A 25,049-nucleotide genomic window follows, 5' to 3' on the forward strand; every position below is an offset into this window, starting at 1 on the left:
TCAGCTGCAGGAGAAAAAAAATCACCACTTTGGGTGTAAGTCCAAGTTTTTTGGAACAGAACTTGGACTTGTAGCGAGGACAGCCGGTACATCAATACAATGTGTTCAACTCCTGTCTATAGCTATCAGGGGGTAGGGAAACTAAAGTTTAGCGTTTCATTTTAATTGTGGAAAACACTGGTTTTTATGAGCAGCTAATGCTGGGGTTCTGCAGTCCCGGGCCAGTAGGCTGTGTGGGGTGCCTGTTGTCACACCCAGCCGCGCCTTTCCAACGCTTTGACCGGCCCCTTCTCAACTCCCTCGTGCTCTGCTAAGGAAACGCCTCCCCGTGCCGGACCCACAGGCAGAGGCGCTGTGGTGGAAAGGGAGGGGCGGCGGCTCTGCGAACGCAGGGACTGCGGGAAGGGCGGAGCGCGCCTGTGTTCCCCGCCCCTCCAGGCCCCGCCCCCTCGAATCCCCGCTGCGCCTGCGCGCGTTTCTCGTGACGCTAGATGACTCTACCCCCAGTCCAGTCGGTGACCCCGGAAGTGGAAGTGCAGGACGGCGGGGAGTGCGGATTCCGGTTCCGGCGGCGCTGGTGCCGCTGCTGGGGGGAGCCCAGCAACCGCCTCTTCTCCCACCTCCTCCTCCCGGCCCCGCCATGCTCCCCGTGTTCCAGAGCAGCCGCCGCGAGTTCACCTTCGGGCCTTGGAAACTCAGCGCCGCCCAGACCCACATCATGAAATCTGCCCAGGCCGAGAGGTGGGGGCGGGCTGCGGGCCGGCGGGGGTTGGGCTGCCTGCGCCCGCTCTACAGGCTGCGGCCGGGCGGGCACCCGTGGACGCTCTGAGTTGTCAGCCTGAGGTTTGAGCCCGGGTCTGACTCGGGTCAGCAGGCCCCCGGGATTTGGGCGCTAACGTCTGGGCTCCTGCCCTGTCATTCCGCAGTGTGGATACAGCTTAAACCACAACCCATGTGCGGTCTGTGGAGAGCAGCTTGGATGCAATAGCACAGGTGTCGGACCTCGGGCCAGCGATTGTAAATCTAGGTGTTTGACGCCATGTAACGGTTGCTCAGACATGAGCTTGGAAACATTAAGGCTAAACTAGAGACCTTATATAATGGCACAGCTGTACCACTTTGTCTCCTGTGTAGCTAGCTATGATGATAGAAGGGCTTAATTAAACTGACCCCCCGCCCCCAAGCACCGGGAGCTAGGGATGTAAAATCCTGTTCAATAAGTTAACCAGTTAAACATTAAGCTGCTGTTACCTGGTATGCATCACCTGTTAAGGGTGATGCTTACTGGGTAGTTGGTTAACCAGTTACTGCATCCTGCTGGGGATGAGAAATGGTGTCACCAGTAGGGATGCAAAAGTATAACCATTTAAATGGCTAGCCCATAAGCCTGGTGTTAGCAGTTAATATTAACAGTTATATGCAGGCTCCCACCTTGCTCCTGGGGAACTGGCTGCCACCCTGCACTACTGGCTCTAGCAGTTATACAACTACCCACTTTTTAACATCCCTAGTTGGCAGGAGAGGCTCTACCCAATGACATAGCACTCGCTGTATCAGTGCTTTTGTGGATTAAATGTATGTTGGTGGGGGTATGTGTGTTCCACACTCCTGACCAATAAAACTTGTACTGATAAAAGTGTTAGTGTAGACATAGTCTGAGTCCATAACCATTGAGCCTTCAGACCTGGGTTTACTACATAGTGTAGGCAAAAACCTTGGCAAAACCCAGCTATCTTCTCAAGAGCCACAGCAAAGAGCACTACTAATAAAAGGGAACCCCAATAAATGTAAAGTGCATATTGCCACCATTTGGGGTCAAGAATTTCTTCTGCATCCTTTGTCTGATGTTGTGGGTCATCTTTTTGTTTGAGAGGTAGGGATGTGGTGTTTTTCTTCTTCTTCCCAAGGACATTTATTGTGGACTCTTCAGCTCATGTTTTCTTACCAAATGGACCACATGCCTTTTCAGATGTGGCAACAATTTCTGTTTCTATAAAGCAATAGGAGAAACTGCTTCCTTCAGACTTGACTATTGTTTGTTTGAAACCTGAATGTTAAACTAAATATAAATAGTTCAGATACTAACAGTAATATTTGAGCTTGTTTACAAGCAACTTTTTTTTGATAGTTTATCATCTCTGGATCTCATATCCTATAGTAAATTAAATCTGTCATACTTCAGCTATTTTAAGTCTCACCAATATAGGACTTTCAGATTGTTGCATTAATTTTTGTGAGATTCATTTGCTTATCATAAACTTATTTTGGAAGGTACTCTTCTGTATAAGTCTGCCTTTTATTCAAATGTTTGTAAAGTCCTGAATAGACTTTTAAATTAAAAATGTCATTTTATTGAATTGCATTCCATAGCAAAGTGTATGATAAACATGAGGAGATGAAATCATAAGGTTATGACATTATTTACCAAACTATCTGGGAGTCATAGTCATACAGCCAGATCGCATGGTATTTGTTGTGAGCTGCAAAAACACAGTGCAATTCTACTCTTAGGAGCATTTTTTGCACTCACTTTTTTCTCATTCTATCTGTGCCTGATGTGTCTATTTACAATTACAGACCAGGTAAATTAGTTGAAACTATAGCAAAGAATAAAATCATCAGACACATAGATGCACATAATTTGTTGAGGGAAAGTCAACATGGTTTCTAAAAAGGGAAATCATTCTTTACTAATCTACAAGAGTTATTTGAGGGGGGCCAACAAATATGTGGACAAGGGGGATACAGTAGATATAGTGTACTTAGATTTCTGGAAAGCCTTTGACAAGATCCCTCACCAAAGGCTCTTAAGTAAAGTAAGTTGTCATGGGACAAGAGGAAAGGTCCTCTCATGGAGTGAAAACTGGTTAAAAGACAGGAAACAAAGGGTAGGAATAAATAGTCAGTTTTCAGAATGGGGAGGGGTAACTAGTGATATCCCCCAAAGGTCCGTACTGGGACCAATGCTATTTAACCTATTTATAAATGATCTGGAAAAAGGGGTAAACAGTGAGGTGGCAAAATTTGCAGATGATGCTAAACTGCTCAAGATAGTTAAGAACAAAGCAGATTAACAAAGCAGACTGTAGAGAGATCTCACCAAACTAAGTCAGTGGGCAACAAAATGGCAAATGTAAATTAATGCTGGTAAATGTAAAGTAATGCACATTGGAAAAAATAATCCAAACTATACATACAAAATTATGAGGACTGATTTAGATATAACAACTCAGGATAGAGATCTCGGAGTCATTTGTGGATAGTTCTCTGAAAACATCCGCTCAATGTGCAGCAGCAGTCAAAAATGCAAACAATGTTAGGAATAATTAAAAAGGGATAGAGAATAAGACAGAGAATATCTTATTGCTTCCATAAAAAACTATGGTACACCCATATCTTGAAGACTGTACAGCTGCAGTTACCTCATAAAAATATATTGGCATTGGAAAAGGTTCAGAAAAGGGCAATACAAATGATTAGGGGTTGGAACAGGTCCCATATGAAGAGAGATTAAAAAGACTGGGACCTTTCATCTTAGAAAAGAGGAGACTAAGGGGGGATATGACAGAGGTCTATAATATCATGACTGGTGTGGAAAAAGTGAATAAGGAAAAGTTATTTACTTGTTCCTATAGTGGTCACCAAATGAAATTAATGGGTAGCAGGTTTAAAACAAACAAAAGGAAGTTTTTCTCCACGCAGCACACTGTTGGCCTGTGGAACACCTTGCTAGAGGATATTGTGAAGACCAGGACTTTAACAGGATTCAAAAAAGAACTAGATCAATTCATGGAGGTTAGGTCCATCAATGGCTATTAGTCAGAATGGGTAGGGATGGTGTCCCTAGCCTCTGTCAGAAGCTGGGAATGGGCAACAGGGGAGGGATCACTTGATGATTCCGTTCTGTTCATTCCCTTTGGAGCACATGGCACTGGTCTCTGTCAGAAGACAGGACACTTGGTTAGATGGATCTTTGGTCTGACCCGGTATGGCCATTTTTATGTTCTTGAATCTTGAATTATTCCTGCTTGCTATGGTGACTAAAATAACTGTTACTGCATTTTTCACCTGATAGGTGTGCAAAATAGGGATGTAAAATCTCTTTTAATTTGATACCTGGTTAAACATTATGTTTAACCAGTTACCCAATTAAATGGTGTGTGTGTGTGGGGGGGGGGTTGTCACCAGCTCCCACTGGTTAACTGTAATCGGTAAGACTCACCCATTAAGGGTGAGGCTTACCTGTTAATCATTCACATCCCAGATGCAAAATGATTACATTTACAAAAGAGAGATGTTTTCTTGTCTTTCTAATTCTTTGTCTGCATAATAGATTCACTAAAGATATTACTATCTTATCAGGCTTTCCCACTGTATGCCTTACCAGTATTTTTCAAGCTTGAACTGCATGGCCCTCTTGTAGGGAGAGAAATCTAATTTTAGTCTATGTTGCCCACTCAGTCTTTGGTCAGTGTAGTTACGAAGTACTGCAAATTTAGATTGCAACTTTATTGTTTTAACCTCTTTGTCCAATACAGATTAGCTGAAGAATTGCACATGCCTTCCCTCCCAGAAATGATGTTTGGAGACAACATTCTCAAAATTCAGCATGATTACGGCTTTGGAATTGAATTCACTGCAATAGATGCTTTAAAATGTGTAAATAAATATCAAGGTATGATTAAAGTGGCCTGTGCAGAGGAATGGCAAGAGAGCAGGTGAGCAATATTACCACAGTAATAGGGCACGTGCTAATATGAAGGGGGATGAAGTGTGATATGGTGGCTAATGCAGAAGACTGGAGCCTGCATCTTATCTTCTATGGACATCTTACTAGATTGCTAGCCGATTTTCAACTCAAGTGTATGAGACAGGGAGTTTGTGGGGTGGGGAAAGAGACAGAGTATGTTTTGGGGAGGTGTATATGTGAGAGGCAGTGTGTATGTTGCGACAGAATGAGCATGTTGTCTTTTTAAGTTCATACTAGGGCTGTAAAATCCTGTGTGATTGGTTAACCGGTTAAATAGGAAGTTTGTCTCTCTTTTAACCAGTTAAGGGGGGGGGCACCACAATATAGCTGGGCTGGAGTGACTCCTTGTTTCTCCCACACCGTGGCTGGGCTGGAGCAACCCACTGCAACAGGCAGGAGCAGTTCCTGCCTGTGAAGCACCCAGGCCTGCCATGGACAGGGGCTGCTCCAGACACCCCCTCTGTTGCTTTAACTTTGCTGCAAAATGTTCTATTCCTCCTGTCAAGTTTTATTTTATCAGCAAAACAGGAGAGTTTTGCTGACAAAAGAACCATTACAATGTGTACACTTCTACTGTTTTGTTGGCAAAAGCTGCCTTTTGCTGACAAAACTCAGTACAGCTACTCCCCAAGTTACGACACCTCCACTTACGACCAAAGCGGTCATAAATGTGGATCCGAGTTACGAACAGCGTTCTGCGCTTACGAACAGCGCGGTTGCCATGTAAGTCTATGGGATCTGAGTTACGAACACTTCGAGTTATGGACCAAGTGTTGGTCCGTAGCTTGTTTGTAACTCGGGGAGCAGCTATAATGTAGATGGCTTTTCTGTGCTTTAGGGTATGTCTGCATTTAATAGCTATTTCGGGATACCCCACATCTACACAAGCCGCCTGTTATTTCGAAATATTTTTTGAAATAATGGGCATGCTGTTTCAGCATCCCGGTAACCCTCATTCCACGAGGGTTAAGGGATGTCTCGAAATAGCACGTTATTTCGAAATTTGGTGCTGAGTAGACGTGCCAAATGACGAAATAAGCTATTTCAAAATAAATTCTAAATAAGATATGCAATGTGCGTAGCACAAATTGTATATCTTATTTTGAGTTTAGGGTTCTGTGTAGATGCATCCATAGTCTCTCATCTGTAAAACTGGGATGGTTATATTTCCCGAGTATTGTGGCTGATTTAACACTTGTAAAGACTTTTGTTTGATTCTGCTGCCATTTTAGTCAGTTGAAAAATTCCTGTTGTGACATGACTGTTACAAGATTTCATATCTTAAGGTGAAAGGCACTGCACAAGTTTAAAATGTTGCTACTGGAGGCTTTTTTTTTTTTTTTTTTTTTGTAGTATGCTTAGTCTCAATACAGAATTCTAAATTTATCAGGTTGTTGGCAATGCTGCTGGCAGTATAAGGCACAGAAGAATAAAAATTGTCCAAATGCCTAAAATGAAGTGTAGTATCTGACTATATGCTTTAACCACCACAGACTGAGACTCTTTACCTTTTATGGGTGGCACCCCAAAAAACACTTATGCATTGATTCTTGAAAAAAACCACCCACCTTAATCTGGGTCAGTGCAGGCTATGTTTACTATATATCTCATTTACTTTATCTGATCCTCATATTTTCTCTCAGCCCAAATTTGACCCCGATGCTCAATGTCTGTTTTTTAACTTGTATTCTCTTTGAAATGTTTGCTCTAATTTAATATTTTAAATCAGTTTAGTATCAGATGCATTCTGTCAGCAGACTCCTTTCTATTTGTGTAGAGGAATGGGTTGAATAGGCAAAGTTAAATTGTGCAACATTTGACATTATTAAACTAAAGACTTCTGTCTAAAATTGTATGAGTGAAGCATTTATGCTATGGAATTAATGCTTGGTAATGGTGTTCAAAATGACTGGAGATATATATGGATATTTTCAAGGAGAAGCCATACTGTATAGATGTGGCCTGGCACTAGAGTCTTTGCCCGGGCAAAATCACCATTTCCAGGAAGTTTTGGCTGATTAGTCATCAGTGTTGGGATCAGAGGACATGTCTTTTTTATGTGGTATTGTAAATGTTATATGCATATTAAAGTTTGGGGTTTTCTCTTCCTTTATTGAGGACTGAGGCTGAACACACGAAAGAGGTTGTTAAACCATATGATTGGACCTATACGACAGACTACAAAGGAACATTATTAGGAGACACTGTAAAGTTAAAAGTGAGTAATTTCTTCTCGTTACATGCTTGTTGCATCATCTTGTGTATAGGGATATAATGGAATAACTGTTTAAATGGTTAACCAATAAGCATGAGCTTATCGGTTACCAGACAGTTAGACGCTGGCTCCCAGGCAGTCAGCTTCCACCTCTCACTGCTGGCTCTGTATCGGAGCTCGTAGCATGGGGTGGCAGTCAGCTCCCTCAGAGTGGGGTCAGGAGCCGGTACACTCCAGGAGCTGGCTTAAAAGTCTGTATCAGAGGCAGCAGTGTGGGACAGCAGTCGACTCCTCGGGAACGGAGCTGCAAGTGGGAGCCAGTGCATGCTGGGAGCTGTCTTAAAAGCTGGCTTCCTGTGTATGCCGGGTACTAGGGTGCAGTCTGCCACACAATGCTGTGGGCTCTGCAGTATAAAGCTTATATTCTTGGGAGTGGAGCCAGCAGCCGGGAGCTGGCTGCTGGCCCTGCTCCCAGGGAACCGGCTGTGCAGGCTCTGCAGTATAAACTTTATACTGCAGAGCCCACAGTGTGTAACCGCTAAGATTTTCAGTGGTTTCATGGTTACTTAATTGACTGCTTTTTAACATCCCTAATTGTGTGTAGGCTTACTGAAAAATAAAGCATGCCTTCTAAAGTAAGATAGCAGATCTCTACAAAATTATGCATTCAAAGTATGATTGATTTATGGAGTCTCATATTTGTTAAGCAAACCACTGTTCACTTTGGGTAATAAAAAAAAATTAGTGGTTTCAAAAATTTTCTGATTTATGTCCCATGGTCCCTTGTATTTGGAATATTGTATTTGTATTTTGTGTGTGGCTCCTTAATGCTTATGTTATCACTGCAGTTCTGAACTCCTTGAACTTGAAGGTCTCTTGTAATTGTGTAGAACTTTAATCATGCCAGCTGACTGTGACACTCTACTTGGGATGTAAGGGAGTAGTGGACTGGAGTATCGACTACTCACCCCCCCACACCTTTCTGTCTCTGTGAGAGGCAGCAAGGAGAGTGAGAAACGAGCCAGTGCTGTGGGTAGCCAGCTTAAAAGCCAGTTCCCTCCGGCACCCTGTCTGTGGTGCCGCCTGCCCCTCCCCACTGCCTCAGTGAGGGGAGGGGAAGATGGGGAGGCTGCTGCTGCCAAGCAACCCCTGTTTGCAGTGGCCCCAGGCTGGCTGTGTGAGGGGCTGCTCCAGCAGCAGCCATTGTCTGCAGCCAGCCAAGGAGTCCTGGCTCGCACTGGTCCAGGATACTGCACCTCTGCACTTTAAATATAGTATGAGCCCGGTGGCTCTTGCTACGTTTAAAATGCAGAGCCACAGTGCAGGTGGCTCCCCAGCACTATCTACACGATTAGTTAGATAACCCCAGTTTAACATCCTTACATTGTACTCCAGATTTGTCTGCTAATCAGTGGTGCTGTTTACATACAATAATAAATGTATTCATATCTCCTTTGTGACAACCCCTCCCCAGTTGTAAATAACCATTTTAAAGTACAGGCAGTCCCCGGGTTACGTACAAGATAGGGACTGTAGGTTTGTTCTTAAGTTGAATTTGTATGTAAGTCGGAACTGGTACATATTGTAGGGGAAACTCTAGCCAAACATTTCTCCAGAGCTCAGTTTTATTCTCCCACACCTCACTTCCCTCAGTCCTTTATTCTCAAGCTGAGGTGTCTGCTGAGAAAAGCCGCTCCACGTCTCCCTGGTCTGCTGTGGGGGGGGCGCTAGCTTTGCGTCTCCCTGGTCTGCTGGGGGGAAGCAGCTAGTGCAGGGTTGCCTCACCCCGTTTGTAAGTAGGGATCCGATGTAAGTTGGATCCATGTAACCCGGGGACTGCCTGTAGTCATGAAGTACATCTCCTTGATGTTAACAAGCAAACAAAACCTCTCAATCCCCAATCTTTACTAGACAGATTATTCTAGTTAATCCCCTAGGATTTACTATAGTTTTAAAAAAACTTCTTGGGTCCTTTTGGAATGAATTGTGCTTTATAAATATAAAACTTCTCTTGTACAGACTGTAGTGATCTGTCAATTCAAAATGTTTTTCATCGTCACCTCCAGGGTTCTCTAGCTTCAGTTAAGTGTGTCTGAATCTCTGAGAGTTCAGACAGCAAAGAAATGGAAAATGTTCATGTGTCTTAGGCTTGTCTACCTGAATAGCTCTACAGAGGCTCTGCTGCAGAGCTTTTGTGAAGACTTCACTGCATTGACAGGAGAGCTTCTCCCAGTGGCATAGTTAATCACCTTCCCAAGTGACAATAGCTGTGTTTAAGGGGAGACGCTCTCCTGCTGATTTAGCACTGTCTATATGGGGTGTTGGGTTGGTATCCTTGTCGTTCAGGAATTTGAATTGCTGCAGTTGTACCAATGTAGGACTGGATCTGTAGAGTATACTTGGCCTTTTATTTCCTTGGTTCAGCCTCCAAGTCCATAGAATGAGCTGCCTTGCATGTAGCATGTGATAGGGCCATTTTCCTAGCCTTTGTAGTACAAAGTTCTTTGATGGCTCATCTGATTTTGGTGGTTCTTCTGGACAGCCTGGAGAAAACTCTTCCCATCTGAGGTCAGAAATTTTAGAGTAAACATTTTCCAAGTTATAAAGCAAAACATATATTTCCTAATAGCATGGAATGTAGACATGACAAATAAGATTAATTCATGCAGCAACTTACAGTCTAAACATTAAATGCATTCTTATTCTAATAACTATTTAAAGCAACACTTAACACACAAAGGAAGTGGTCTGGTCTCCTGCTACAAGTTTATCAGTTCTTAGTTAACGCCTGCAGTCTTGGCAAGAGCTATCACCTGGCCAGCCAGCATCACAATGCACTCAATACTATCCCAACTATTTGTAATCTTGATCTCATTCAAAACTGTTTGCAGATACTTTTTTCAAGTGAAGTTTAGCAAAACCCATGCTCATCATGCCCCAATCTTGTAAGGTGACCACTCATGGGAAATCCCAAACTTTGCGTTTCTTGTCTTATCATGTTTCCTCTTGGAATTCTTAGCTTTTAGCATTTGTTTTTTCCATGAGAAGCTCAGAAACTTATGGCTGAGCATGGTAGAAGTAAAGGTGTAAGGTTGGACTTCCCCAGTCTGGCACCCTGGGGACCTCAGAGGTCCCAAACTAGGGAGTTTACCAGACCAAGGGAGGTCAGTGCTCCCCTGCTGGCCACCGGTTACCACTCCCGGAGTTCTCTCCTGGCCACCAGCCCAGGCCACTGGACCCTGGTCCTGGCAGGGCTCCTTGCCTCTGGCTCCCTTGCCGCCAGCTTGGCTTGCTCCTGGTCCTGGCCGGGAGCTCCCCTGTGCTTCTGGCTCTTGTAGAACTCTTGGCTATGCTCCTGAGTGTGGCCAGCTCCCCCTCCCAGCCACTGGGGCTCTCTGGTGACTTGCTGCAGTTGGAGGAGTACAAGGTTTTCAGCAGAAGACATAAACTGCAGAATTCTTATGACAAATAATTCTAGACACACAAGGTGGGTGAGGTAGCACTTTTACTGGACCAATTTCTGTTGGTGAAAAGCAGAGCTCTGTGCCATCTCAAAAGCTTGTCTCACCAACAGAAATTGGTCCAATAAATGGTATTACCTCACCTGCCTTGTGTTTCTAATATCCCGAGACCGACACTGCCGCTACAAAACTGCCAAATTATGCTAACTATTCCTAAACTTAATTTGCCTAGGTTGTTCCTACTACTGATCACATAAATACAGAGAAACTGAAGGCCCGAGAACAGATCATGTTTTTTGAAGAAGTTCTGCTTTTTGAAGATGAGCTTCATGATCATGGAGTTTCAAGCCTGAATGTAAAAATAGTAAGTTTAATCACTTCCTGTGTACGTAATCCGTCCCCCCAGAAAATCCTCTCTTGAGTGGAAATTAAGATAAAATAAGAAGCAGACCAAAGGTACTGTTTGTAGGTTAGTTAAAACCCATAAAATTGATGAGTTGAAAAGCAGGCCTTCTTTAGAATTAAAAGTAACATAATTATGGTTTGCAAGAGAAAGACAAACCCAAGTCACTCAGGAATTCTAAAGACTTTGGTGGAGGGTGGTGGGTTAGTTGGTTTGTTTTTGTTTGTTTTACTGAATACTGCTTTTGGAGTAAGAGTGTTCTGTGGATGGAGAGAGCGGGGAGACACAGGCTGAAGCAGAGAGACAGAGTGCTATGCAGACATAGCCTGGAATAGAGATGTTAAATATTGCTTAATTGAATAGTCGATTAACCTCACGAATTCTTATAGGTGAGTTGACTATTCTACAGTCCCTGGGGCAGGGCCGGCTGCCAGTGTGCTCCGGCCTCACTCCCGAGGAGTCCCCTGCCATTCTGCGCTGCTGCCTCTGTATCAGAGGCAGCAGTGCAAGTGCCAAGCAGGAGCTAGACTGCAAGGGGAGCCAGTTTAAAAATCAGCTCCCCTTGTGGACCATCTGCTTGTTTCCCTGTGCTGCTACCTCTGATAAAGGGGCAGTAACGTGGGGTGGCAGCAGCCCCTGTTGGGGGGGGAGGGAGTCTGAGCTCCTGCATCTGGAGCTGGAACTGAGCCAGGCTGCCTACCCGCCTGGCTCCTAATATACTTTAAATGCAGAGCTGCAGCAGGGGTAGGTCCTGGACCTGGTGTCAGCCAGGACTGAGCTGGACTGCTGGCCATCTTGCTAAAAAATTTACTGGTGATGGAAATGTTTGTAGTCTATAGCATTAACCGATAAGCTTTTGCTTATCGGTTAATTGACTACACTATTACATCCCTAGCCTGGCCCTGCAACAAGCTGAGTGGAGAGGGCTTGGGATCAGAGTATTGGCTGAAAGTTTGGTTTTGTGAGCAAGGAAGCAGTCTCCTTTTTTGTTTTTGTGGGGGTTTTTTGTTGTGCATTTGAAGGGCTTTGTACATTCTTTGTAAATAAACAAAAATAACAGACTTCATCATGAGTGAAGTCCCCAAACTTTCACAAGCTCTTTGGGTCCAAGGGTTAACAGTATAATAAACTAACATTTAAAAATTATTTCAGTGTAAATAGTCAGTGGTTTTAATGTTATAGATAACGAACATTGCTCAGGGACTCTGTCCCCCTTAATAGCATCTTAGGCAGTTTCTCACCTGCTTCACAGGGAGAGATGAGGATTAATTGCCTGAGAAGTGTAAAACACACTTTTACAGCATTCACAAATATGAAGTGCATCAATTGCCATCAGCATACTAGCATTTTTTCTTCTGTTACAAAATCCTAAGAGCCCCTTACATGAATAAGACCGAACCACTTCCTCCAGACTTGTGAGGTATGTCTATACTGCAGTTGGCAGTGTGCTTCCCACTATGGGCAGGACACTAGCACACTAAAAATAGTAATGTGGCCATTACAGCATGGACAGTGTTATACCCAGAGTTATACCCACGTGGTTGGAAGTGATTGTACTCAAGTGGCTAATTCAAACTGCCATCCATGCTGCCACAGCCATGTTACTGTTTTCTGCATACTAATATGAGCAGAGCTAGTGTGTGTCTTTCTACTCAACTGGGAAGCATGCTCCCAACTGCAGTGTTGCTGTATCCTTGGGCTGAGACTTGTCTTACATGATGGCCTGGGTTGCAGAATCAGAATGTATATCTTTTTAGGGGACATTTAATACCCTGTCAAATATATTTAAAATGTAAGTTTTTGTATTTTTTTTCTAAAATCATAATCTTATAGGAAAAAAAGAATTCTGGTATCAGAGGTTATAAGGACCAGTCCTCACCCCCTCCCACCCCACTGCACTGGGGAGAGCAGGATTATTATATATGTTTTGTAACAATCTTTTGACTTGTATTATCTACTTTGGTATTTTCTCAGTTTTTTGGTGATGAGATACAGACCTTGAGTGTACCGTTTAAAGCTCACTGCCTCCCATTCAGTTGTGCACCTGACATGGAGCTTATTTTCTTCATAAGACTATGGCTCGGAACAGTGCAAATGCTACTAGCACTAGTGGTTCTGAACATCTTATCTAAATAGCTGCATATTTTACAGTACGATGTCAATGTGTCAAAGTATACATCTTTGTTTTTTTTTTGTAGAGAGTCATGCCTTCCAGCTTCTTTGTATTGTTGAGGTTTTTCTTGCGAGTTGATGGTGTACTTATCAGGATGAATGATACAAGACTTTACCATGAGGTAAACACGTATATCCCTGATGTCTGTCATGTTTCACTTGGGAGGATATGGCCCGTATGGTGTTACTTTGTGTGTTCAATATTGTTGTAGCCATGTCAATCCTAGGATATTAGGGAGAGGAGGTGGTTGAGGTAGTATCTGTTATTGAATTAACTTCTGGTTAGTGAGAGATGCAAGCTTATGAGTTTACTTAGCGCCTTCTTCAAATCTGGGAAACTTAACTCAGAGTGTCACAGTTAAAATGTATGGTTTATTTACAGAGTATTGATGGAATACTAGAAAATGTTTTTTGATAATTGTTTTACCTGTTTTCTCTCTTATTAGGCTGACAAGCCGTACATGTTACGAGAATACACATCTAGAGAAAGCAAAATTTCAAGCTTAACGGTAATGTGTATAAAAATGTTTTCCATGTATATTAGTTTCACCCATCTTAAGATGTTGTAGAAAATACTATAGTGCTATCTGGAGGAAGATTGATACTTCTCATCGTTTGAATAATTATACATTTTAGATTCTGGATAGAATTATTCATTCAGAGTTGAAGCCCCCATGATCTCCTGCAGCAGTTAATTCTGTAGGCTGGTGGTGTGCCTACACTGCTAGCAATCTTTGAGGTCACTTACTAGCATAGATTGATGCAGGCTGGCTCATGCAAATGCTATAATTGACCTAAGAACGGAAAGTAAAAGGCATATGGTTTTATGGTACTTAAGTGCACTTGTATAATAATATGAGTGTTTCAGAGATAGCTAAAAGGTCTAGCTATTAGAGGTGGAAACTACAAGTTAGGACTGCTGAGTTCTTTTCTTGACTCCACCACAGACTCATTGTGTGATCTTGGAGAGATCCCATAATATCTCTCTGCCTCTTTTCCCCATCTATAAAATGAGGTTAATAGTGCACTAACTAATAGGGGCATTTCTAGGGGTTTATTTGTGAAACATTGAAGATCCTTGCAAGTAAGAGATTATGCTATAAAAATGACCCTTTTTTATTCAGCACACAATATATGACATCTGCATATCGAAATTAAATCTGTTTAATGACAGAATGAGTTTGAGGTATAGGGTCTAGAGATGTAAATATCCAGTTAAAAAGCTAACCTATTAAATTATATAATTGTAATCATTCAACTAGTTAACTGTGGCTGGGGTCTGGACAGCCTGCTGCAGGTAGAGGGGATTACTCTGGCTGGCCGGCCCTCCAGTTACCAGATAAGCATCCCAGTAAGGCTGATACTTACTGGGTAACCAGGATACTTACCTGGGTAACCAGGTAAACTTTTACATCCCTAGTAGGGTCCATTTAGCTATCAGAGTGAGCTGGATGCTGTTCTGCCTCATGCTTTAAAATGATCATCCAAGCTACAGAATCTTTTTGCTGGTCATGATAAAGGACTGAACACAAATGTATTTCCCTAGTTGAGTTTGCAAAGCTGCCTGTTAGAAAACATAAATCAGCTTTTGACCTGTAAATTGGGAACATCGGATTTAAAAGTCGTTCAAAGAATAAGAGTCAGTTTCAAAATTCAACAGCACTGTGCTGTGATAAAAGCATGATAAAAGCGTGAACCAGCTGCAGTGTGGGCTGCATACCAAAAGCATATGAGTAATCTTTTAGATCAAGGGTCCGCAGCCTCTCAGAGGTGACATGCCAAGATTTAACCCTCCTGCCCTGGGCTGTACCACTCTCCCAGGAGGGAGGAAAGGGGCTCTCTACCATGTGCCCCGCCTGGGCTCCTGCCCTGCACTCAGCTCCAGCTATTCCTGTGGGGAGAGGAAGAGCAGTGTGCATGTGCTTCTTTCGAAGCCAGATGTGGTACGGCACCTTAGGGCTTCCCTCCCCTCCCCCACAGAAAGCCAACACTGGCTTGTCTTCCGGGGAGGGTTAAGGGGGGAGGAGGTGCGATGCTGGATCACCGGGCTGGGGTCAGGATGGCTCGGGGGTGGAGAATTCAGGGAAATGGGTGAGGCGGAGGCAGGTGGATGACCTTGAGGTGTCCAGCCCTGTTGGGGGCAGGGTCCCATGGGGGTGCGATCCATGGCACCCTCGCCTTTCTGCTAGGGATCCAAGTGCCCAGGGCCCAACGAGGCTTTGGGGAAAGGAGACCCCACCAAGTGTTTTCCTCTCCTATAGCTGCTGCTGCCCTCTAGTGCAGTGGTTCTCAAACATTTCGGTCCTTGGACCACCTGGCTCAGTGCAAACCTTTCCGTGGCCCACCAGTTGCTAACGCAAACTCACTATAAATTATATAATTATACCTGATTCCTTTTGCTAGCACTGCAGCTAGGAAGAATGGTTTAATTTAAATTATTAAATAGATTAAGCATTTTAACTTTCTAATGTTAGTTTATCAAACTTAATTTTAAATAAAATAAAATAGTAATTTATGTCCAGTACAAAAGGGACCACACAAATGAGAAGCAAAAAACTACTCCTAAAACTCCCAACCCTCTGAGCCTGACCCCATTACACCCCATTTCCTACTTTTCCTCCTCACCCTGGCCCCCAGGACCCAACCCCTCTCATGGGGGAGGTCCTGGCTCTGTGTGGGGTGCCTGTGCCACCCAGTGGAGGCGGGTGGGGAGCCGGGGTGGCTTTCAGGGACATCGGGGGTGGATGTGAGTTGGGACTTTCTTCACCTCTCCTCCTCCCTTGCTCCCAGAAGACAGAGCTGGTGCTCCAAGCCTTGCGGCTGCACAGACTGTGGAGGGGACAGGGATGAGTTCCCTCCACGGACTCCGCGTGCCATTGAAAGTCGGCTCCACGCATGCCCTAGGTTGCCGACCCCTGTTCTAGATGTAAGTTAGTTTATAAGACTTGAAGTCAGTGTTCTCAGAATCACTCTCCTTTTAAACATCTTGTAAGTAATGAGGCTGTATAGTTTCAGGAAATACCTATAGAAAAAAGAGAGTTTTTAAAATGCCTCTCTTGTTGAATTATCCGGTTTTAATTTAAGATGCTTGAATGAAACATTTCTACACACTTAGAATTAGTGCATTTCTTCTCTGAAAGTGTGTGTGTGGGGGGGGGGGGGGCAGGCGATGATTCTGTTTACTGATCAGATTGATTCCCCTATGTACTATCAAGGGGATAGTACCCCTGCTACTCCAGTATCCAAAATAGTTAAGTGTTAAAAAACCCAACTAGTTAAGTGACATCTAGTAAAAAAGTGACATGTAATTTTGAGTATCATAGTTGCCCCTAGTTGATCCTGCCAGTTTTTGTGGTAAATGATCTTGTTCTGAAAGACCCACAGAGAGAGAGAAAACTGAGTGTACACACACAACATGGAGTTAAATGCCAAAGTACATTGAATGAACAGCTATCTGTCTTCTGTGCTTTAACTGTAGTCAGTAAATATTTCATACAGGTCAGAGTTTATTTATGTCTGAATTTATTTCTAACTGAAATATTTGCTCCCTAGCACGTTCCACCCTCCCTGTTCACGGAGCCTAATGAGATCTCTCAGTATTTACCTGTAAAGGAGACTGTTTGTGAGAAGCTAGAATTCCCAGAGAAGTTGGATGCTGAGCCTACAGCTTCATCAGAAAGCACATGCATGGAATCGAAATAAATGTGATTTTATGTGGACTTGAAGTGGGTGCTCTTCTGGAGATCGTATGATCACTTGACCATTACCACTGGGGTAGTTTCACTATTTATGAAATAAAGATAATATGTTTGGCTAATTTTTCTGTAGCTTTACAAGGGGCAAAAGGTCATTTCAGGCAGGTTTCACTAATGTATATATTGTCCTTTTTTTAAAAAATTCATTTCAAACCTGTATCTGGAAATAATGATAGATTGGTAGCAAACAGGAGAATTGCCTTGGCAAATAAGCCCCTCCCATGAATAGCAGTTCTTGTTCTGTTTTAAACATTTGGCAGTTGTATTGCCTGAACCCTCAACCACTAGCTCTCTACATCAAGAATTTTGGCTCTTGATACTAAGCAGCTAGTGTAATTCACAAAACTAAACAGCTTTGACTAACTCTATGTAGAATACTTCTACAATAAAATGTTTTGTTCCCTCTGGTGCATATGATGATTGACCTTCAGTTGTACATTAGAAATTTTTCTTGGTTAGCCCTGGTGTAAGCTAATATACAAGTTAGGTAATTCCTCTGACTCTTAAACGCAGACCTCTCATTGGAGGATATTTTTTCTTCCCTCCATGAATGGTTTTAAAAAGTTAGCATTGTGCAAAGCACTAAAATTTCAGACACATTATAAAGATCATTTGTTACCTTGTTTGGGAGCCATTAACTCAGAGTAGGAAATGGCTTGAAGTTAACAGAGGAGGCCCACACAGTGCTAAGTTTGTTAGCAAGTACCAATTCACCTGATGTCTAGAGGGGCTGGACTATCTAACAACACTAGTCTGATTCTTACACGGGATAGGTGTGCTGCTAATGCAGTGTCTAGTCATCAAGATGCATTGCACTGTATCGACTTTCCAGTGAGCACCCCATTTAATCGGTTATGCCTTGACAAACTGCTAGGTCCCAAGTATTTCAGTTCCTAAAGAATTGAGGTATTGGTTTTTGGGACTGGATTTCCCTAACCTTAAAGGGACACTGTCAAGTATGATAGGCCTGAAATTTAGGATTTTTTATCCTAAAAATCCTAATATGATTAAAAGTGTATTTGTGTGTATATTCATGGTTTTGTTCAGTGCAATTTTATACTTTTTGTGGATTTAAATAATTGCCCTTTGTAGCTATGAAACCTAAACACTTCAGTGTGGTATGGCATGAGAACTAAGAAGCTAAATAGGGTTTCATGCTCATATTGAATGGAGTGCAAGAATCAAAGATGATGGCAAAAAATAAATCTTAAGTTTTTAACTGACTTAATATATTTCAGGATGGTGGCAATAATTCAGATGAGGGAAGAAAACTTTTAATCTTATTAAGGAGAGTATATATTCTAATTCTTCCTTACATCAAAATATGCAATTTAGAGTGGATCCATAGTGATGAGATGTGTAAAAAATAAATAAATAAATAATTTTTTTTGTAAGACAAAACCATTGAGACTTAAAAGAAAGAAAAAAGCTGCTTCAATTTAAGATGACACTGGATTTTAGAGAAAGCAACTGCCGTCAAAATAACAGCAGGTATCTCTCAGAAGATTGGTTCCACTAGGGCAGTGAGACAGTATGGTCTAGTGGAGTGAGCATGGGGCTGAAAGGCAGGAACTTCTAAACAGTAGTCCTTACTCTGCCATGGATTGACTGTGTGACTATGGATAAGTCACTTAACTTTTCTGTGCCTCTGTCCCCATCTCTATAATGGGGTAATACATTCCTACCTCACTAGATCTGTGAGGATTAGTTTGTAAAACATTTTATCTCTGCAAAGAATTCTTGAATATGCCTGCAGCCTTACATTTTGAAAAGACTAGCATGAAAAACAAACACACTCGATGGTTTACTATCAATTTGATTCAAATAGAAGAGGACTGAATTTAAAATATAACTGACTACTCAAAGAGCTAGGTAATTCCCTGGCAGATGTTGCCCAGGAACATCTAAAATGTGGGATGACAGGCTATTTGGCCTCTGATAAGCAGGTAAATCCTCATATGCAAAAATCCTATTTTATTCTTTTTCTCCAGCACCAAGGCCCAGCTACCTCCAAGCTTCTTCCTGCATTTGGTTCCTAGTCAAGCTTCTATATCAAGATAAACAGGGTGAAACTGGCAGGGAAGGAACTTGATATGGAAACAAACATAGTAAATTAGTTTGGGAGAAACAGACTTAAGTCTCATTCATTGAGGGGGAAAAGAAGGCAAGGGACTGGAACAACAATGTGCAGAGAGGGAGGATCTAATTGTTGGGGAAGTAAATATTACTTCATCATTTATTCACAGCATACACCATTTTAGATGCCTCTTAAGAAGTTTAAAAATCTGATATTTTGAAATTGTGGTCCTTAGTGTTGGAGAGGAGAGTTGGGATGCTTATAATATAAGGAAACATACCTGTGTACTGGCTAAAATACTATGGTTCAAGTTTGGTCAGTGATACAAGTTCAGCTCCATTACACTGAGGCAGGATAGAGAAAAACAGTCCACATATTCCATGTCTAATATTAAGAAAAGAGTGCATTGCATGTTCAGCATATATTGTGTGTAATAGCCCTTCCATTACTGATTATAGTGTTTTTGTGATGTTTAAAACAGAGCTGTGGAGTTTGCACTTATCTTTGAATATGTACACCATTCTATCTGTTCTGGCTACCTGCATTTAAATGGAACATGCATCCCTGAGAAATCACAGGCTCCTATTAGAAAATTATACTTTTTTTCTTGTCACTCCAAATTTAATGTTGTGTAACTACACAAGAGGCTGTGAAATTGGTATCCTGGATGCTGCTGGGGGTACAAGCTTCCCAGAGGAAAGAAGCCAGTGCCAGTGTTACAAGATCCTTTGAAGGGATGGAAGAAGTGCTTCTCTGGCAGTTTTGTGGTCACTTTAATATGTGATGGTCTATACTTGTAGTTTTCTATCACTATATAAAATGTACACAACGTTTTATAGTTCTAAGTCTGAGTTTTGATAGCAAAATATAAAAGGACAGTATACTTGGAAGATGCAACACCACTTTAGATATGAAAACAATTAGGGCAGCATTTGTTACAGTGTTCCTGTGTAGGGAGGTGAACCCAAACACATAGTTGGAGGACCAAGAAAGATGGATAGGCCTCTACCAACCCATAGGAGGTTGAAGGTAGGCTGTAATTTTTTCTAAAGCAGGGGTGTGGTTTCAGGTTTCAAAAGTTTGGATAGTACTGTATTATAGCATAGCTTTCAGATGTGATGAACACTTTAAGGATGTTAAATAGCGGTTATTTGGCTAATCCTGTAGTCGATAAAAATTTGTATCAGCTACACGATTAATCGATAAGGAACGCTCTGCAGGGGTAGCTCCTAGAGCTGGCTTGAGCCACAGGACTCTTACTACAGTTAAAATGCAAAGGCACAGCAGTCCAGAGCCGGCGTGAGGTGGGACTGAGCCAGCTCCGGGAGTCACCTGCACTGCGGCTCTGCGTTTTAAATGTAGTCAGAGCCCGGCAGCTCTTACTAAATTTAAAATGCAGAGGTCCCAAACCAGCAGGAGCAGGGACAGCTGGGTCCTGGCTCATGCTAGGTCTAGCAGCCCCTGTTTGTGGTGGCTTGGGGTGGCTGTGAAAAGGGGCTGTTTGGCAGCAGCAGTCCCTGTCTGTGGGGGAGCCACAGCTCCCTACTGGGAACCCTGCGGACAGGGGCTGCTGCTGGAGCAGCCTCCCCTATTTCCTTCCCTCTGTTGCCTCTTATCTGATAGAGGCAGCAGGGGAGGAGCAGGCAGCACCACTGAGACAGTAGTGGGGGAGGGGAGACCCGCTTTTAAGCCAGCTCCATCAGCACCAGCTCCTATTTTCCCTCTCCCCTCCCCCTTGCTGCCTGTCATAGGCTATGTCTAGACTGCTGCTTTTTTTCTGCAAAAGGTATGCAAATTGTGCTCCATAATTTGTGTACCTTTTTCTGATAGTTTTGTCGGAAGAGGCTTTTCTGAAATTTGGGCCATCTACACTGGGCCAAATTTCAGAAAAACCTCTTCTTTTGGAAGAGCCCTTCTTCGTGGAAGGAAGAAGACAAGGCTTCTGAAAGAGCGTGTCTGCAATTCTGCAATAAATGTCAGCAGAGCAGACGAGTCCCCGAATGCAGCAGAGTTTTTCCAGGATACCTTACAGTATCCCAGAAAAACCCCATAGTCTAGACAGCCATACAGAGACAGTAAGGGGTGAGGGAAAGCGAGTAGTCGAGTACTCCACTCGACTACTCAATAAGCTTATGCTTATCGGGTAGTTGAGAAATCAACTACTCACTTACATCCCTACAACACTTATGGCTTCTTTAGAAGTCAGTCTCATGTGCACTTCTTAGCGCATCAGACTCTTTCCACTCTCCAAGAACAATAAACGTTGTGTGTGTGTATATATATATTGAAATTTAAAACTCAGTTTAGTGCTAAATGTGCAGGGATAACACTGGGAAACCAAAGCACTCTAAAGACTCACAATACTGCATTTCTCAGTGAATCTTGGGGAAAAAAATAGGGCTGTCAAACAATTAAAAAACTAATTGCAAGATTTTTAAAAATCATGATTAATCAATTTTAATCATTTAAATGTCAGATGTTTCTATATTGTCTATGTATTGATTTAACTTAAAACACAATGCAGTGCACAGTGTTCCCATAACTTTGCTTATATGTTCACATTATAACTGATTACATATTTGCAATGTAAAAAAGATAAGAGAAAAATATCACTTCACTTCATTCAAGTACTGTAATGTAATCTCTTTATCATGAAAGTTGAATTTATAAATGTATTTTTTACATGACTGCACTCACAAACCAAATAATGTAAAACTTTAGAGCAAACAAGTCCACTCAGTCCTGTTTCTTGTTCAGTCAGTTGCTAAGAATGACACGTTTGTTTTTATTTGAGAGAGAATGCTGCCCACTTCTTAGTTACACAGCTACCTGAAAGACATGTAGTCACATGGGACTGTTGTAGCTAATGTTGCAGGATATTTACATGCCAAGTACACTAAACATTAGTATGTCTCCTGCTGCTTCAACCACCATTCCAGAGGATACACTCCATGATGATCAGTTCTGCTTGATAATGATCCAAAGCAGTGCAGACTGATGCATGTTCATTTTCATCATCTGATGCCATCAACAGAAGGTTGATTTTCTTTTTGATGGTTCAGGATGTTGCTCTTTTAAGACTTCCAACTGAATGTTTGACACCTCATTCATCTCAGATTTTGAAAAGCACATCAGAGCACCTTGGGTTGAGTGCTGTAACTATTTTTAGAAATCTCGTATTGGTCCCTTCTTTGTGTTTCGTCAAATCTGCCATGAAAGTGTTGTTAGATCAAACAACATATGCTAGGTCATCTGAGAGCGCCATAACACAAAATATATGACAGGAAGCAGGTAAATCTACAGAGCAAGAGATATACAATTCTCTCCCAAGGACTTAAATCACAAATTTAATTAACTTTTTTTTTTAAACAAGCATCAGCATGAAAGTATGTCCTCTGAAATGGTGGTGGAAGCATGAAGGGGTATGTGAATGTTTAGAATATCTAGCACATGAATACTTTGTAACAGTGGCTACAAAAGTGCTATGTGAATGCCTGTGAATTGAAAAACATGTTTTGTGGCAAGTATATGTTTTCACAAATATTATAAGGAGAACACTGTACACTTTGTATTCTGTGTTATAATTGAAATCAATATATTTGAAACCCAAAATATACTAAATTTAAATTAGCATGGTAGTGTTTAACAATGTGATTACAACTGATTAGTTGTGATTAATTTTTACATTGAGTTAATGGCAGTTAGTTGGCAGCCCTAAAAATCTAAACAAAACAAGAAAAAACACTGCCTGTCTACTTCCTGTCTGAATAAAATTACTGGATGATAGTTAAGTAAAACAAACTTGAGCCCATAAGGGTTCTGAAAAAGCTGCACAATGTTTTCTATTGATGTGCTTTCATGTCTGTTCAGATCATGAACACTTGAAGCTAGCTTGTTTGGTACCGTGGTGTTGAATTGTTTAAAATAAATGAAAAATTAATGTTTTAATCATAATATGCCTCTGTTTACTGTGTCGAAACTAGACCTGCACTTCAAGAATGTAATCTATTTCCATCACCCCAAAGTTATGAAGAAATTGCTCATTGTACCAGTGTTTTGGATCTTAAATTGATGTTTGAGAGACCATAAAGAAATGTATTTGGTGTAACTGAAGATATTAAATGCTACAAGACTTGATATTTGTAAGACATGTTTTAAAGTAGTGCAACTTGACCTTTTCAGAGTGCAGCATTCCAAAGTGAAGAAATGTTTCAAAATGCTTTGTTTGTAAAACAGGAGAGAGCAGTGTCCTTATGAAAGCAGGTGTACTACTGTCTTATAGTTTATAGCATACTTAGTAATTAAAGTGTCTGATCTTGTGTTTTTGAAATCAGTGAAATGTTATGATTGACTTCGGTGGGTGCAGGATCTTGCCCTATGTAATACCAACAACTTTTGTATACTAAGGCCAGATCCTGCAAACACTTCACATCTATGTGCATTTGAGCAATGAGTAAAGCATGTACAAAATGTTGCTGGAGCAGGTCTAAAAAAGCAACCATGGTTGCTTATAATCTCAATGTTACAAGTCTTCAAAGATTTTGCTATATAAATAATTCATATTCTGGAAGCCAAATAAACTACATTATTGAGCACTACCAGATGTTCCCAGCAGTGCTTGGGATTGTAATTTTTTTTGAGGGAGTTGGAAGGTGGGGTGGGGTCCTGAAGGAAGGGAGTGGAGGGTTAGGGGATTCAGGACAGGGGGTGGAGGAGGTCTGAGTGGGTCAGGGCTGAGGCTGCACTGCCCTACTAGTGGCTCCTCCCAGGGAAGGCCATGGCAGTGGGTGCTGCAGTGGCTGGCTCTGTCTGGTGGCTTCTTCTCAAGGGGGTGGCGCTGTGCTGCCCTAAAGCTGCCTCCTCTTGGGGCGGGGCTGCCGTGGCAGGGGCTGCACTGGCTGGCCCCTTCTGGCAATGCTCCCCAGTGGGGCCATGGTGGCAGAATTCTGCAATGCTTGGGCCCTGGCTGTTAGCTGCTTCCTGGGAGGAGGGGGACTGCTGGCTGTCAGGGGACTTGCCCTGCAAGAGGAGTTTGGCCTGAGGCTTTGGGAGAGAGAGGCCACTTACCCAGACTGGTGGCCTGCAACATGCAAAGCCCAGTTCCCAACTGCCCACTCTCTTACTGAGGTGGTTGCCCCCCTGGGATCACTCTGCAATATAACAGTCTGCTGTGCTTGCTGCCCCCCTGTGGTCATTGTGGAGTATAACCACTCCTATCAGGCTCCTCCCTTTCTGTGTTATGGGAAACAATGGGATTCTAGGCACATCCCACTGTCCTGGCACAGCCAAACCCTTACCTTGCTTTAAGTTATAAGAGGAAGCTGCATACCGAATTTGGTGGTACGAGCCCTTACTATGTAGGAGACATTGAAAAAATGGACTCACAGGTGGACAGACAGATGCACATTTCTAACATACAGTAAGAAGATTAGCTAAACAAAAGAGGAAAGCAAATATGTATCCAGTGAAAGTAGTCAAGAAATAATTAACAGAGCACTGGCTTTTGGAGGTTTTTAAGAGTTGGTTAGAAATAAGACACTGTGCATAACTATGGCTTGCAAACTATAGTGTGTCAGGGAGAAAACTAAAAAGGTGAATATGCTCTATTTTAAGAAATAATAAAATAGAGTGAAAGTTGCCCATCTATTATTTTGCAGTACATTATCTTAAATATGTCTGAAGTAATGTTAGAGGACTCTTGTGCAGCAGAATGAGCTAAGACATTCGAGCACAGTGTGCAGTGTTGCCCGATGTACACATTCAGAAATTATGATTCAGGCTTTCCAAAACAGTAAGAAAGTCTCAGAAGGGTAGCCATGTTCAGGGCTTGCCGAGTGTCAGTGAGCCCTGCTCGCCAGCCGTGTGGTTCTGCGCTCTGCGCGTGTGCAGATCGCTTCATGCCGGCTCTTCTGGGGCGTAATCTACTCACCACGGGTGAGTAGATTACACTATTTGTCGAGCCCTGGCCATGTTAGTCTGTAACTTTAAATACTGCAAGTAGTCCTGTGGCACATTAGAAGCTAACAAAAATATATATAGGATCATGAGCTTTTGTGGGCAAAACCTACTTCAGATGAGCTGGAAGCTGGAGTGGAAATAACAGGAACCCAGAATTTATAACAGGAAAAAGAAGGGAAGAAAAATAGGGGGCAATGGTACCTGTCAGTTGTAGTACCTGTGCTAATGAGGCTAATTGAGTGGGCTGGAAGTGTCTCA

The 25,049-nt window shown here is 42.4% G+C and overlaps 1 protein-coding gene across 1 annotated transcript; it reads left to right on the top strand.

Annotated features, from left to right (window-relative positions):
• Positions 1–511: 511 nt before the first annotated feature.
• TIPRL (TOR signaling pathway regulator) lies at positions 512–23,431 on the top strand. The gene is made up of 7 exons (XM_006124635.5): positions 512–741; positions 4,539–4,718; positions 6,869–6,968; positions 10,659–10,790; positions 13,028–13,123; positions 13,448–13,510; positions 16,554–23,431. Exons 1-7 carry the CDS (start codon positions 641–643, stop codon positions 16,701–16,703), a joined length of 822 nt encoding a protein of 273 aa, XP_006124697.3. The 5' UTR covers positions 512–640; the 3' UTR covers positions 16,704–23,431.
• Positions 23,432–25,049: the final 1,618 nt, after the last annotated feature.

Source organism: Pelodiscus sinensis, chromosome 1 (assembly GCF_052426305.1).
Source record: "Pelodiscus sinensis isolate ZL-2025 chromosome 1, ASM5242630v1, whole genome shotgun sequence".
Taxonomy (NCBI): Eukaryota; Metazoa; Chordata; order Testudines; family Trionychidae; genus Pelodiscus; species Pelodiscus sinensis.

Excerpts from the sequence above, each read along its gene's own strand:
- TIPRL (XM_006124635.5), top strand. The coding sequence starts at position 641 with ATGCTCCCCGTGTTCCAGAGCAGCCGCCGCGAGTTCACCTTCGGGCCT. Across the intron at positions 13,124-13,447 it reads ATACAAGACTTTACCATGAG|GCTGACAAGCCGTACATGTT; the intron begins GTAAACACGTAT and ends CTCTCTTATTAG. Across the intron at positions 13,511-16,553 it reads GCAAAATTTCAAGCTTAACG|CACGTTCCACCCTCCCTGTT; the intron begins GTAATGTGTATA and ends TTTGCTCCCTAG.